This window comes from Moschus berezovskii, chromosome 10 (genome assembly GCF_049115385.1).
Source record: "Moschus berezovskii isolate FMDL1 chromosome 10, NW_MosBer_1.0, whole genome shotgun sequence".
In the NCBI taxonomy this organism is placed as follows: Eukaryota; Metazoa; Chordata; class Mammalia; order Artiodactyla; family Moschidae; genus Moschus; species Moschus berezovskii.
In genome coordinates this window covers 101,012,940-101,027,637 of record NC_142469.1, presented here as the reverse complement: position 1 = coordinate 101,027,637, position 14,698 = coordinate 101,012,940, and the positions used below count along the sequence as shown (strand labels likewise).

Sequence of the window (14,698 nt, the reverse complement as noted above, 5' to 3'; positions counted from 1 at the left end):
ACCTGCTCCAGTATTCTTGCCTGGAAAATTCCATGGACGGAGGAACCTGGTGGGCTACATTCCATGGGGTCGCAAACAGTCCAATGCAACTGAGCGACTGAGTACAGCCCAGCACGGCAGTTAGTTGTCAACAAGCCCTTCCAGGTGATTCCAGTTATCAACCCCAAGCTTGAGGGCCTCTCGGCGGCAGTGGATAAAGACTTGATGGGGCTGCTTTTAAATCCTGGCTGTGCCGCTTAACAGCTGAATATGTTGAGAAACTTAGTTTTTCTGAATTTACGGTGTTGACTGAAAACACAAAACCGAAAAGTTGAATTGTGTCTTAAGGACCTTGCTGCTGCTGCTGCTGCTAAGTCACTTCAGTCGTGTCCGAGTCTGTGTGACCCCATAGACGGAAGCCCACCAGGCTCCCCCGGTCCCCGGGATTCTCCAGGCAAGAACACTGGAGTGGGTTGCCATTTCCTTCTCCAATGTGTGAAAGTGAAAAGTGAAAGTGAAGTCGCTCAGTCGTGTCCGACCCTTAGCGACCCCACGGCCTGCAGCCTACCAGGCTCCTCCATCCATGGGATTTTCCAGGCAAGAGTACTGGAGTGGCTTGCCATTGCCTTAAGGACCTTCAGTTCAGTTCAGTTCAGTCGCTCAGTCGTGTCCGACTCTCCGTGACCCCATGAATCACAGCACGCCAGGCCTCCCTGTCCATCACCAACTCCCGGAGTTCACTCAAACTCACGTCCACAGAGTCGGTGATGCCATCCAGCCATCTCGTTCTTTGTCATCCCCTTCTCCTCCCGCCCCCAACCTTTCCCAGCATCAGAGTCTTTTCCAGGGAGTTGAGGACTAAATAGCCTGGAAGTCAGCCTTTTAGATAGCTCTGAGGAACGGTTACAAAAGAAGTAAGGGAGGAGCCAGGATATTGAGGAGCTTTTGCTGCAAAACAAGTAGTGGAACATCAAAAGATTACTGCTAATAACAAAAAACAAGACATCTCAAGTTGATTTTAGTGCTTTCCTTTGTAGGAGAAGATGCAGGAGCCTGGCTCATTGAAATCATTCCTTTGATGTGCACCTTAACTATCTTGGGCTAGTATCCTGTTTTTCTCCGACTCGAATTCACCTCAGGGTGCACCGCTGGGGCAGCTGCAGTGGCTGATGGCTGGATGGAGGGCAATATTCTTTATTTACTGAAACAGCAGGCAATAGTTTTGGGGGGTCCACAATGGAGAAGATCAAATGAGATAATTCATTTGAGGCGCTTAGGGCAATGCCAGAGGCACAGAAAACACTAAATAAATGTTATTAATAGCTACTATGGTCACTGTGTGTAAGGGGAAGCCCTTCTTCTGTGTGGGTTTGTTGACAGCCAATTGCTAGTCCCCAGTCTCAGAGTTTTTGACCTTAAACAAATTAGCTTAGCATTTGCCAACTTAAAGAGCTCTTTCAAGATTCTGATGCTGTGCTTCCAAAGAATCCAAAGTTTAAATTCTTTGAGATTTCTTCCAGTCAGAAACTTAGAGCAGTAGTGTTCAACCTGGCTCATTGTCAGAAGCCCTGTTGAGCTTGTAATCTGTCCTGCTTGGACCCTCAGAGCTGCCATCTCCAGTGATAGGCCCTGGGCATCAGTGCTGTAAAACAGCTAATAGAATTGAGGGGGATAATAACTAGACCTAAGATATGCTGGGCCAGGCACTATGCTAACTCCTTTACCTACCTTGCTTCATTTAATTCTTATACCAATGCTGTGAGGTGGGTACTATCGGTTTCTGTATTTTGCAGGTGGGGAAACTGAGGCACCTGAGTCTCATATCAAGTTCACAGAGCTTAGAAGTGATTGAGGATCTAAGCCCAGGTTTGGGCTATTAGTTGCATTTTAACCGATGCATTCCTTTACTCACTCACACAAAATTTATTTACATGACCAGGTAATCCCCTAAGAGCCGGGGCAAGTAAAAATGGACAGAAACCTCCACTCCTATCCTCAAGACGTTCATGGCTTTTGACTGTTGCTCAGAACTAACAAGAATGACAGAGTGCCTCATTTTTCCTCAGGTGTCTGTGTTTGAGAGGTTGAAAAGATTTTCTATGGCTACCAACCTCCTCCTCTCAGTGGCCATTTAATGAATCCACCAGTGTCTGCAAACCAGCCCCCTAGTCTGAAGATCGGGTCTGTCTGCTGGCCGCAGATGGTGAGCCGTCTAGGGCTGCCTTGAAGTTCCGCGTTAGCAACTCCTTAGGGTGGTCCTTTGCTCTCCCCGCGGGGGTTATGTCATTCACTTCAGTTAGCATCCAATCCCTTCGGATGGCCGATCAATCAAACCTTGGGGGTAGGAAGCTCATCACCACCGGGCTGGCTGGCAGTCTTCCAAGCATAAAAGCTGTCAGTTCAGTTCAGTCGCTCAGCCGTGTCCGACTCTTTGCGACCCCATGGACCGCAGCACGCCAGGCTTCCCTGTCCATCACCACCAACTCCCAGAGTTTATTCAAACTCATGTCCATTGAGTCGTTGATGCCATCCAATCATCTCATCCTCTGCCGTCCCCTTCTCCTCCTGCCCTCAACCTTTCCCAGCACCAGGTTCTTTTCAAATGAGTCAGTTCTTATAAAACTAAGTATATGTCTGTTCTCTGACTCAGCAATTCCACCCCTAGGTATTTCCCCCAAAGAAATGAAAGCATATATTCACCCTATCACTTACATCTAAAGTGACAGCTTTACGGTTACGAAATATCCCAGCAAAGTACGGAGGAAAGACTGAGCCAAATCCCTGGACACAGTGTGAAGCCGATCGGGAAGCCTAGCTGCGGGGTCTCTAACCAGGATGAGACTAGGCTCCTGGCGCAATCTGCGACCCCTCACTGCCTCCTAGAGTCAGAGCCGAGCAGTGTTTCCAGTAGGTACGGTATTGAAGCGCAGCGATCATCACCTTGGAGCGGGCAAATGATCCCCCCGGGTTAGACAGTCGTGGAAGACACTGCCCGCCAGGGTGCAAGCCACAACGTCTTCTCCGCCCGGGCCCCGAGGGCATCAGAAAAGGTTTGCTTGCAGAGGTCGTTCTCCGGACCGGTATTCGGGTTGCACAGAGGGAGGTGGCAGAGGAACCTTTCTCTTCGATCTCGCTCTCGTTTCCACCCGGGTCCAGTTGCCGCCGGACGCAGTAGCGGAGGCTCAGAAACATGGAGGCGAGGGGTGTGGGGACGGCTGAACTGTCCTCTCGGCCGGAGGCCTCGGCGTCTGCCGACGACCGGCTTTTCCTGGTTAAAGGTGTGGTGTGGCGAGGTGCGGGTGTCAGGTCAGCCTCACCCGGGGCTCTAGCCTGCGCTGGAGCGGGCGTCCCCACGCACACGCTGCCCGGGGAGACCTTGGTTTGAGTGCCCTGAGTTTAGTGGGCTGGTCCCGCGAGCTGTTCAGTGTAGGCTGCTACCTCGTTCCCTCTGCAGTTTCTGTCATGTCTCCCTCCCGCACCTCCCCTTTCTAACTCCCACTGCCTCTTTTTTTTCTTCCCCGGGAGAAGAGGGTAAGAAACCCTGTGCTTGGTCTCCGTTCTTGGAACTGGTACACTAGAATGGCCTCAGGAGCCAGAATCGTGAGGCCACGCAGGTTTCACAGCCGCTATCATTTAACTTTGCCAGGAGCTTCTTAGCTATCGTTTCTCGAATTTCGAAATTGATTTTTAAATAGTATCTGAAACTTATTTCTGTACATCTTTTTAACTTCAGGTTTTTTGTTTTTTCTTCCTTCTCCCCACCCTCTATTTCCTTCCTCCAAAACTCTTGACAGGTGGAATTTTCCTTGGTTCTGTTGCTGCAGCAGGAATGCTTGCTGGATTTGCCACAACATTGTCTTTGGCTAAAAAGAAAAGTCCTGAGTGGTTCAATAAGGTTTGTGACATAGAAATCCTGTAGCACAATTACTGTTTACAGATACGTGGCAGCTGTTTTGAATAGAAAGTGTTGATGGCCTTTCGTTTTACTGTAAGAAGTAAACCAGTGTGGACTTCGTAGATTCAAGAAGGGTACAAATTAATCAACTGTCTTTATTTTCATTTAAAAGAAATAATTATGTGCTTTTTAAACTGTTAGCAGAACAAGACTTTGAAAGCTCCTCCAATACATTTCCTATTCACAACTTGACATTAAATCTAAATCTAGGTAAATTGTTCTCTGTTGTAAGAGGCCCCATATTGTATGTAGCACACACACACAAAAAGCACCAATTAAATTCTTGAGACAGCGCTGCTGCTGCTGCTAAGTCGCTTTAGTCGTGTCCAACTCTGTGCGAACCCATAGACGGCAGCCAACCAGGCTCCCCTGTCCCTGGGATTCTCCAGGCAAGAACACTGAAGTGGGTTGCCATTTCCTTCTCCAATGCGTAAAAGTGAAAGTGAAGTCGCTCAGTCGTGTCAGACTCTTAGCGACCTGATGGACTGCAGCCTTCCAGGCTCCTCTCCGCCCGTGGGATTTTCAAGGCAAGAGTACTGGAGTGGGGTGCCATTGCCTTCTCTGAGACAGCACTACAGGAGCCATTTCTGGCTCAGAGATGTTAAAATGTTGAAATGTAGTGCATCTTAGTACAGATGAAAAACGTAGGTCAGCTCTTTGAGCCTGGAAACCATGCATGTTTGTGCAGTACAGCAGCCCCACTCCCTAGAAAATTGCCTGGCACGTAGTTGTTTAGTCACTTAAGTTGTGTGCACCTCTTTTGCTACCCCGTGGACTGTAGCCCACCAGGCTCCTCTATCCATGGTATTTCCCAGGCAAGAATACTAGGGTGGTTTGCCATTTCTTCCTCCACAGATCTGCTCCACCCAGGGATCGAACCCACTTCTGCGTTGGCAGGTGTATTCTTTACCACTGAGCCACCAGGGAAGCCCTTAGCATGTAGTAGGTGTTCAATAAATTTTGGTTGAGTGGGTATAACCAACTGAGGGCAGAAAATCCTAATTCCATAGCAAGTTTGAGCAGTCACCTGTCATGGATAAGTTGCATAATTTTCTTCCCATTGTGGTTGTTTTCTGCATTGACCTGTCTCTACCCTACCTATGTATTATGGTTTATTTAAACATTAACTTATTTCTTCAATAAATAAATGTTTATTTGGGATCTTTCATGTGCAGGCACTGTGCTAGCTAGGTATAAAAGACACAAAAATGAACAGAACGTGTACCCCTCAGGAAGCTAGGTCTGGTGTGGGAGACAGATGTTATATAAATAATCACACAAGTAACAATATAATTACAATTTGTTATTTTCTTTGGAAAAAGTGTTATGTGAAAAATCATAAACCAGTTTAATTCCTTTTTGACTTGTATTTATCTTTAATAATCTTATATTTAAGCCTTGAGAATGGTGGGAGACCACATTAAAAGTGCATCTGGTTTCCCCTCTGAATATACTCAGGGTTCATAGGGAGTTTTCCAAATCACTATTAGGAACTTCATGGTCATTTCCTCCCTATGTTACAGAATATTTTCAGAGCAGAAATATGTGGCAGAAATCAGTGAAACCTGAGTGATAGTGATTCTTTAATAGTGGAGTTTTGGTTGATTTCTAAATCCAAGTTAACATGATAACCTTTGGTTCACAGATCTTTTGAGAATCTGATGAAAGCTAGCAAGTCTCTCTCTGAAAAAACAAAAACACACGTTCACAACTTTGCATTCTGTCTTGCAGTTCTAAGATTTGATACCACATGCGGCCTTTATGAGGTAACACAGTGGTCCTCAAACTGAGGCCCACAGAACCCTGAGGCCCTTTGGGGGTCTGTGAAGTCAGTTACCGCCGTGATACCGCTGAGACGCTTGCTCTAACGGCACAGAGACAGTTGAGGGTAAACGCGCTGGTGCCTTGCTGTGGTCAAGGCGGTGGCCCCAGCATGTGCCGGCAGGCAATGTGGCCTTCCTTTCCGCACACCTGCGGTTAATGCCGTCTTTGCAGAAGAGTATCCTTGTTGAAGCAGTAAAATTATTTTTAATATCTTGACCCCTTGAACATAACCTCTTTGTGAAGTCTGTGTGAAGAAATGGGAAGTACACATAAAGCACCTTGCATTATACCAGAGTAATATGTTTTTCTCAAGATAAAGCACTTGTGTGATTGAGTTACAGTCTGAACTAGCCACTTTTTTTCACGGTATATTGTTTTCACTTGAAAGAGCAACTGACAAACTATAGTTATTCAGAAGAAGGTAGACATTTTCTTCAAAATGAACAAAATGAACCTTCTCTTCAAGCGAGCAATTGTTAGTATGTGTCACCGATAATAAAATTCCACCCTTTATAGGTAAAATTTGAATTTAGAAAACTTGTGTCTGCCATTGTGAGCTTGCCAGCTGCTTAAACACCTGAAGCTTTTTTCTGAGATTGGTAGTGATATTAATGATGTGATTTTATTATTTAATAATTGATGTCAAGAGTTTGAAAAATAACTTCTTTTCACAAGTCAGTATTTTCTGAGTGATCATGATGCATGGATGAAAATTCCATTCAAAATGCAAAATAGACCAATGGATTTTAATGTAACAAAGTACAACAATTTATTGATACGATATTTTATTCCATATTGCAGATCATTTTAAGAAACTATTTGTCGAGTTTGGGTATATATCAAAGAAGGGAGGCTATTAAAATACTCCTTTTTGCAACCACATATCTGTGTGAGGATAGATTTTATTTGTATAAAAAAAAGTGAAAGTGTTAGTCGCTGAGTCGTGTATGACTCTTTGTGACCCCATGGACTGTACCCCGCCAAGCTCCTCTGTCCATGGAATTTTCTAGGCAAGAAGATTGGAGCGGGTAGCCATTCCCTTCTCCAGGGGATCTTCCCAACCTGAGGATTGAACCTGGGTCTCCTACATTGAAGGCAAATTCTTTACCGTCTTGAGTATTTGTATACTTCAACCAAAAACATTGCAACAGATTAAATATAGATGCATGTGTGAAAATAAAGCTCTTTTGTTAAACCAGACGTTTGAAAGATTAGCAAAAATGTAAAACATTGCCTCTTTTTGTGCTAAATGTTCTGTAGGATATTTATTTTAATTCAAATAATCAGAAATCTCTGGGATCCAAGTATAAATGGATCTTGAGACCAGGAAATTTGAGCACATCCTCTTTTGGAAGTTAAATATTCTTCAAATAACAGTTATTTCAAGACCCATTTAGGTAATGAACAGACAGAAAGGGTGAGTCATCATCTTTCTGATATAGCTATAACTTCTGAGAAATTATAAGAACAAATCTTTACTTTGGTATAATGTAACACAGCTCTTTCTATGATGTAAAGAATATAGCAAAGTATATCAGCTAAGAATGCTCTGTGGGGGAAATAGCTAGATTGAACATTCTTTTTAAATATCAGAATTTGATTTGTATCAGATTCATCCCAAGATTAAGCTGAAAAAGAAAAAAGCTAAAAACATGAACCTTATTCTTAGGTAAGCAGTTAGTTGACTTTCTGACAAACTGAACAATTTATTCTTGATAGTTTCTGTACCTGTGAATAATAGATTAAATCTTCTTAAGAATACATAGAATATAAAAGGCGCCATGTATTTAAGCATAAGAGGTATTATAAATACAAAATAATAGAAAATAATTTTTCTGTTTTAGATATTAAGTATCATAACTACATTGTGATTTGTTAAATTCAACTTCCATGTGCACACGCCTTCATTTTAATTTAAACGAAAAGAATAAACAATGTGGTACTGAAGAAAAATACAGCTTTGATTTATACATATGTGACTAGCATATGTAGTTATATCTAAAGAGCAACATTATGCTTTGGCAAGTTAGTCTTTGCTGCTGCCAGTCAGTGAGTGTTCATTGTTAAAACTTTGAGCAGGCTATATAAAGGCCATATGACATATAACTCCAGTGGATAAAGCTTGATGACTAGACTTTTAAAAACTTAAATCAATTTTTAACATCATTTCTACTAAAATTAGTTTTGGAGAATATGGACAGTAGCTGATAATAACTCACTTCCCTCACAGTCAGTTTCTGAGATTGATATACAAATACAACATGTGCCTTTTTAAAAAAAAAATCTGAAAGTTTAGCAAACCTAAGATTTTGTTGGAAGTGTTGCTGTGTTATTAAGGGTTGTATTTATAACCCATCATTACCCTTTTTATTTAGCAAAACATGGATTTATGTAGACTTTAAAAGAGATTTATGTATATCTATAACATATATAGCTTTTGTCCTCAGGGAAATACGAAATTTTTAATTTAAGTTTCAAAAATAAAACTTAAGTCAGAGCACCTAAACTGAGCCTGGTGTAATAATATTTGGTTAGTGATACTGCTTCTGGATGGAAATAAGCCAGTTAGAAGTTGGTGTATTTATGTGAGGTCTGCAGTGTCTAGGGAACCACTGAAATTATAGCAGACTGAGAAAAGGAATAAGATAAGAGAGTAATATATTGTTTTCATCATAGAAAATGACTAAGGAAAATCTCTTGAGAATCTGGTCAGGACCAGGCTATTTCTGCAAAAAGTATGTCTTTAGGTAGGATCTGTTCGGTTTTAGGAATGGGGATACAGATAAACAAAATGTTTCTATGTACTGTGAATAGCATTCTCAATCACAAATGCGAGCCTAAAAAAAAATACAAAACCTTTATTAAGAACGGGTTGAATAAAAAATAAATGGGTTGAGCAATATAAAGACAATTTTCTAAAAAAGAAAAAAGACTTGAGTAAATGGAAATATATTTCCAGATGAAAGACGGGATGTTACAGATTTTCTCTTACCAGTTAGCTAATGTTTGATGTTATTCTAATCAAAATATCAGTGAAAGGGGTGAGTAGAAGTTGGAAGGACTCTTGACAAAATGTTCTAGGGTTTTTCTGGAAGAATGAATAGGTGAAAACTTAAGAAATATTTGATAAAAAGTATATGATGTAAATACTTTCTGAATATTCAGACTTTTTCTGATTCTGTAATTACATCTATGTGATTCTGGTATAAAATTCATAGTATGAAAATAGCTTAGAAACAAACCTCTGTATGTAATTTTCTCAAAAAAGTTTGAGAGGAGAAGGATTAATCCATAGAATGGTGCTGGGGCGGTTGCTACGAACTGTTGGGGAAGTGAATTCCCTTTAGTTATCAGCTTCCAACAGGACTAAAGTAAATATCAGATGAACTAAAAAGCTAGGGGTAAAGCAGTTTTTTAAACAAAAGTATAGCTAGAAGGAAAGAGAAATGACTGTGACTTGGATGAGGGAAGTTAGCTTAAAATCTTTAGAATGCATCTTTGACCAAAAACAAACAAGCAAAATAAAAAGATTAAACTAACCCGGGATTTCCCTGATAGTCCAGTGGTTAAGACTGTGCTTCCACTGCGGGGGGTGTGGGTTCCATCCTTGGTAAAGAAAGTAAGAGCCCATCAAAAAAAACCCAAACAAACTAGGGAGATATTACAGCACATATGATAGGGCTTCAGAGTACATTAATATAGAAAGAGTATACAAATTGCCAGCAAATTTGGAAAACTCAGCAGTGGCCACAGGACTGGAAAAGGTCAGTCTTCATTCCAATCCCAAAGAAAGGCAATGCCAAAGAATGCTCAAACTACTGCACAATTGCACTCATCTCACACGCTAGTAAAGTCATGCTCAAAATTCTCCAAGCCAGGCTTCAGCAATATGTGAACCGTGAACTCCCAGATATTCAAGCAGGTTTTAGAAAAGGCAGAGGCACCAGAGATCAAATTGCCAACATTCGCTGGATCATGGAGAAAGCAAGAGAGTTTCAGAAAAATATCTATTTCTGCTTCATTGACTATGCCAAAGCCTTTGACTGTGTGGATCAAAATAAAATGTGGAAAATTCTGAAAGAGATGGGAATCCCAGACCACCTGACCTGCCTCTTGAGAAACCTGTATGCAGGTCAGGAAGCAACAGTCAGAACTGTACATGGAACAACAGACTGGTTCCAAATAGGAAAAGGAGTGTGTCAAGGCTGTATATTGTTACCTTGCTTATTTAACTTCTATGCAGAGTACATCATGAGGAATGCTGGGCTGGAAGAAGCACAAACTGGAATCAAGATTGCTGGGAGAAATATCAATAATCTCAGATATGCAGATGACACTACCCTTATGGCAGAAAGTGAAGAGGAACTCAAAAGCCTCTTGATGAAATCAAAGAGGAGAGTGAAAATGTTGGCTTGAAGCTCAACATTCAGAAAACAAAGATCATGGCATCTGGTCCCATCACTTCATGGGAAATAGATGGAAAAACAGTGGAAACAGTGTCGGACTTTATTTTTTTGGGCTCCAAAATCACTGCAGATGCTGATTGCAGCCATGAAATTAAAAGACGCTTACTCCTTGGAAGGAAAGTTATGACCAACCTAGATAACATATTAAAAAGCAGAGACATTACTTTGCCAACCAAGGTCCGTCTAGTCAAGGCTATGGTTTTTCCCGTGGTCATGTATGGATGTGAGAGTTGGACTGTGAAGAAAGCTGATCGCCGAAGAATTGATGATTTTGAACTGTGGTGTTGGAGAAGACTCTTGAGAGTCCCTTGGACTGCAAGGAGATCCAACCAGTTCATTCTAAAGGAGATCAATCCTGGGTGTTCATTGGAAGGACTGATGTTAAAGCTGAAACTGCAATACTTTGGCCACCTCATGCGATGAGTTGACTCACTGGAAAAGACTGATGCTGGGAGGGATTGGGGGCGGGAGGAGAAGGGGACGACTGAGAAATGAGATGGCTGGATGGCATCACCGACTCTGTGGACATGAGTTTGAGTGAACTCTGGGAGTTGGTGATGGACGGGGAGGCCTGGCGTGCTGTGTGATTCATGGGGTCGCAGAGAGTTGGACATGACTGAGCGACTGAACTGAACTGATACAAATTAGAAGACTTTAAGTATATAACGTGAATATGCAATTCAAAAGGCATAAACGTTGGCTCATAACTTGGACAAATACTCATTCTCAGTAACAATAGAAATATAAATAGTCTTATATAAATTTCAAAGGTTTCTTTTTTGTGTTTTTAGTTTTCCTGAGACCATCTGATGCTGGCCATCTTGAAATGGTCCTCATAAAACAGCACTGTAACTTAGTACAACCTTTTGAAAAACACTTTGTATGTCTATCAGCGTATAAAATATTCATGCTTCCTCTACTTAGTAATTCTGTTTTAAGGAGTTTTCCCCAAGGACTTTAATCAGAAATGTCGATAAAGTGTTTAGGCACAAGGACATTTTTAATACAAAAAAATTAATATAAAAACTTGAAGCTAGTATATATTAATAACGAATGGCTAAGTAAATTATGATGTCAGTGCGGTGTAACCTTTAAAAATATTTGAGTTCTTGATACTATGAGAGGATGAAAGTTGAAGATTAAAACATTTTAGTAGTGTTAAGTTGTTTTTCAGTTCAGTTCTGTCAAAATATTTACCATGGTTTACTGGATAATAAGATGGAAGGTGTTTTTTTATTCATCCTATTTTTTATGCATACCAAATTTTCCTCAGTGATTATATAATCAGAAAAAAAATAAGAGTCAGCTTTTGAGGAAGTTAAAATTTTTATTTTTGTTTGTTGATGTTTAATGTGTTTTAGCAGACAGGCTCATGGAGAAAATTCTTAATATTTCCTAAATTCTACAGCTTCCTTTAAAATTGTTTCAAAGGATAAATTATATTTCATACTGTGGGAATAAGTGAATGCCCCATAGTTGGTTTCAAGTAGACCCATAAATATTATCACATCTTTGTCTGTTTCAGCAGTGTGAATATTTGAATTACCCTATGGTTTTTATTCTGATTTACACTGTGAATTTCTTTCCACTTAAAAAGATACTTTGATTTACATTTTGTGTTGTGTTGTGTTTAGAATCAGAAGTGAGAAATGACTGAATGGCAAATTCCTATTAGTCTATAAAGCCATACTGCTGAAGTGCTCTAGCTTTTATAAGCTGTGAAACCTTGAGCAAGTTATTGAATCTCTCTCTGCCTTAGTTTGGTCTTTAGTGAAATGAGGATCTTAGTACCTGTCTCACAGAGTGAGGCTGAGTGAATTACACATGCAAAATGCTTTAAACAGTGCTTGTCATATAGTCAAGGAGCAATATAAGCCATATATACATATATCTCCCTGTCCATATGTATATATAAAGCTATATATAATTATCGGGGCTTTCCTGGTGGCTCAGATGGCAAAGAATCTGATGCAGTGCAAGAGACCTGGGTTCGATCCCTGAGTCAGCAAGACCCCTTGGAGAAGGGAATGGCAACCCATTCCAGCATTCTTGCCTGGAGAATTCCATGGACAGAGGAGTGTGGCAGGCTATAGTCCACCGAGTTGCAAAGAGTCGGAGACAACTGAGCAACTTAACACTTTTCACTTTTCTTTTCATATATAATTATTACTGTTATGTAGTATTTGGAAATACAGGATTCCTGGGAGATTGCAGTCCTGCAATCTTAAAAAAATTAATCTCATTTAGAAATAGGATTCGTGGTCATTTAACAGTATAAGGAAAAATGTGGCTTTGGTCCTTCTGATCAGTATAATTTAATCATTGTATCAGTAGTGAAAAGATACGTTTAGTGTATGAATACCTCTTGTGCAGTTTATTCATAAAACAAGAGATATGGAAGAGTAGCTAACCACATTCAGTAGAACTTCCCTTTCCTGCGAGTAGATTGGATGACCTCCTTCTCTGGGTCCATATTGCGCTGTTCATATATGCTGTTCTGTTGTTGCCCTTTCCATTTCGATCATAACTTCTAGGTGTCTGTGTTCCACCCCTAGCCCCACCCCAGGACCGAAGTGTTTTGTCAGAAAGAAGGTGCTCTGTGTACCTAGCCTGGCTTCTGGCACAGTGCCTTGCACACTTGGATGTTTGTCAGAGAAATTGTGATTTAAGTTATGCAGTTATTAAGTAGCAGAGCTGGAATTTGAACTTGGATTGGTCCAGTGTCCCAGTTACCATGGTGCTTACCAGAGAGTCATTAATTTCAAACACTCTCCAAATATTTATTCTTTCAAAGTGATGATTTTTACCTCAACCTTTCTGTCTGCATTGCAGGGAAGTATGGCCACAGCTGCCTTACCAGAGAGCGGGTCTTCCCTGGCCTTGCGAGCCCTGGGATGGGGCTCACTTTATGCCTGGTGTGGGGTCGGTGTGATCAGCTTCGCAGTCTGGAAGGCTTTAGGAGTGCACAGTGTAAGTACAGTCTTACAGTTGGTATCTGGAATGTTGATTGTTTTTTGTCCTGCCTAAATCTTCTAGATCTTGGGAAGTAATGACAGAGAATTGACTGAATTCTTGCTGATAACTAGGCAGCTTGTCATTACTAGTAAATCATATAAATAATTTAAATATTCGAAGGTGGTAAAACTTCAAATATAATTAAAGTAATGACTAATTCATAGCAAACGGTCGTTCTGTATAAATTGGCGAGAGCTACTTGTTCAGGAAAATTATTTAATTTGGAATAGCTTTCTATGCTGTTTGACATCCATATTTATAAACATCTTTGTAAAATAGTTAAAGCATTTTAAAATTGTTATTTCAATTATTAATGTGTTTACACATTATTGGAAAAAGACTTAGTGCCTGTGTGTGTGTAATTTATACTCCAAGCTGAAGAGCTGTGCATTCAGAATAATGGGAAGTTCTGTGGACCAGGCTGTTTGTGACAGGTGAGAGTTGGTAGTGGTTTAGAATGGGTGGCCGCAGTAGAGTTGATGAAAGGAAGTTCCAGATATATCAGTGTTTCAAAGGTAGAGGCAGTAAGGATTTGTTATAAATTGAATGTCAGAGGTGAAAGTCAAGTCAAGGAAGTCTCCAGGGTTTGGTCTGAGGAACTAGGAAATGGACAGGACCAGTGTGAGTGGCAGAGAAGGCAATGGCAAGCCACTCTAGTACTCTTGCCTGGAAAATCCCATGGATGGAGGAGCCTGGTGGGCTGCATTCCATGGGTTCACTAAGGGTCGGACACGACTGAGCGACTTCACTTTCACTTTTCACTTTCACACATGGAGAAGGAAATGGCAACCCACTCCAGTGTTCTTGCCTGGAGAATGCCAGGGACGGGGGAGCCTGGTGGGCTTCCGTCTATGGAGTCACACAGAGTTGGACACGACTGAAGTGACTTAGCAGCAGCAGCAGCAGTGTGAGTGGAACAGATATTAAGGGATTGAATGAGAAGTTCAGTCTGGGGCTTGTGAGTTTGGGAGAGCTTTTAGATAGCCAGGAGCCAGGTGGAGAGTTAAGTAAGCGGTTAGATATAGACGGGTAGAATTCAGGGGAGATGTCAAGGTGAAGGTATGACTTGGAGACTCATCAGTGTGTGGATAGTATTGAGTTGGCCAAAAAGTTCGTTGGGATTTTTCTGTAACGTGAGATCAGATGAGCTCACAAAGGCAGTGAATGCAGAGGAGAAAGAGAAAAGGTCTGAGGAAGGAGCTCTTGGGCATTTCTAAGGTTTGGAGGTTGAGGAACATCGAGGAGGTTTCCCTACCAAAGAGGCAGAGAAACCCAGGAGAATGGCGACCTGGATCCAGGTGGAAAAGGTGGATGTTGGGTACACATCATGTTAGATGAGAACTGATCATTTGCTGAGTTGGCGACGTGGTGTCATTGGTGGATAAAGCCTGAGTGGAGTGGATGCGAAGGAGAACGGAGGAGAGAGATTGGAGGCCGTGTATGGGCGAGTCTTGAGTTT

At 41.5% G+C, this 14,698-nt stretch overlaps 1 protein-coding gene across 1 annotated transcript in view; it reads left to right on the top strand.

Moving 5' to 3' along the window:
* Positions 1 to 3,134: 3,134 nt before the first annotated feature.
* The window catches only part of TMEM242 (transmembrane protein 242), a 42,937-nt gene continuing 31,373 nt past the window's right edge, over positions 3,135 to 14,698 (top strand). The window contains exons 1-3 of the mRNA XM_055433320.2: positions 3,135 to 3,257; positions 3,774 to 3,874; positions 13,057 to 13,194. Coding sequence (XP_055289295.1) covers positions 3,170 to 3,257; positions 3,774 to 3,874; positions 13,057 to 13,194 — 327 coding nt within the window. The 5' untranslated portion in view covers positions 3,135 to 3,169. The remainder of the gene's footprint in view (positions 3,258 to 3,773; positions 3,875 to 13,056; positions 13,195 to 14,698) is intronic.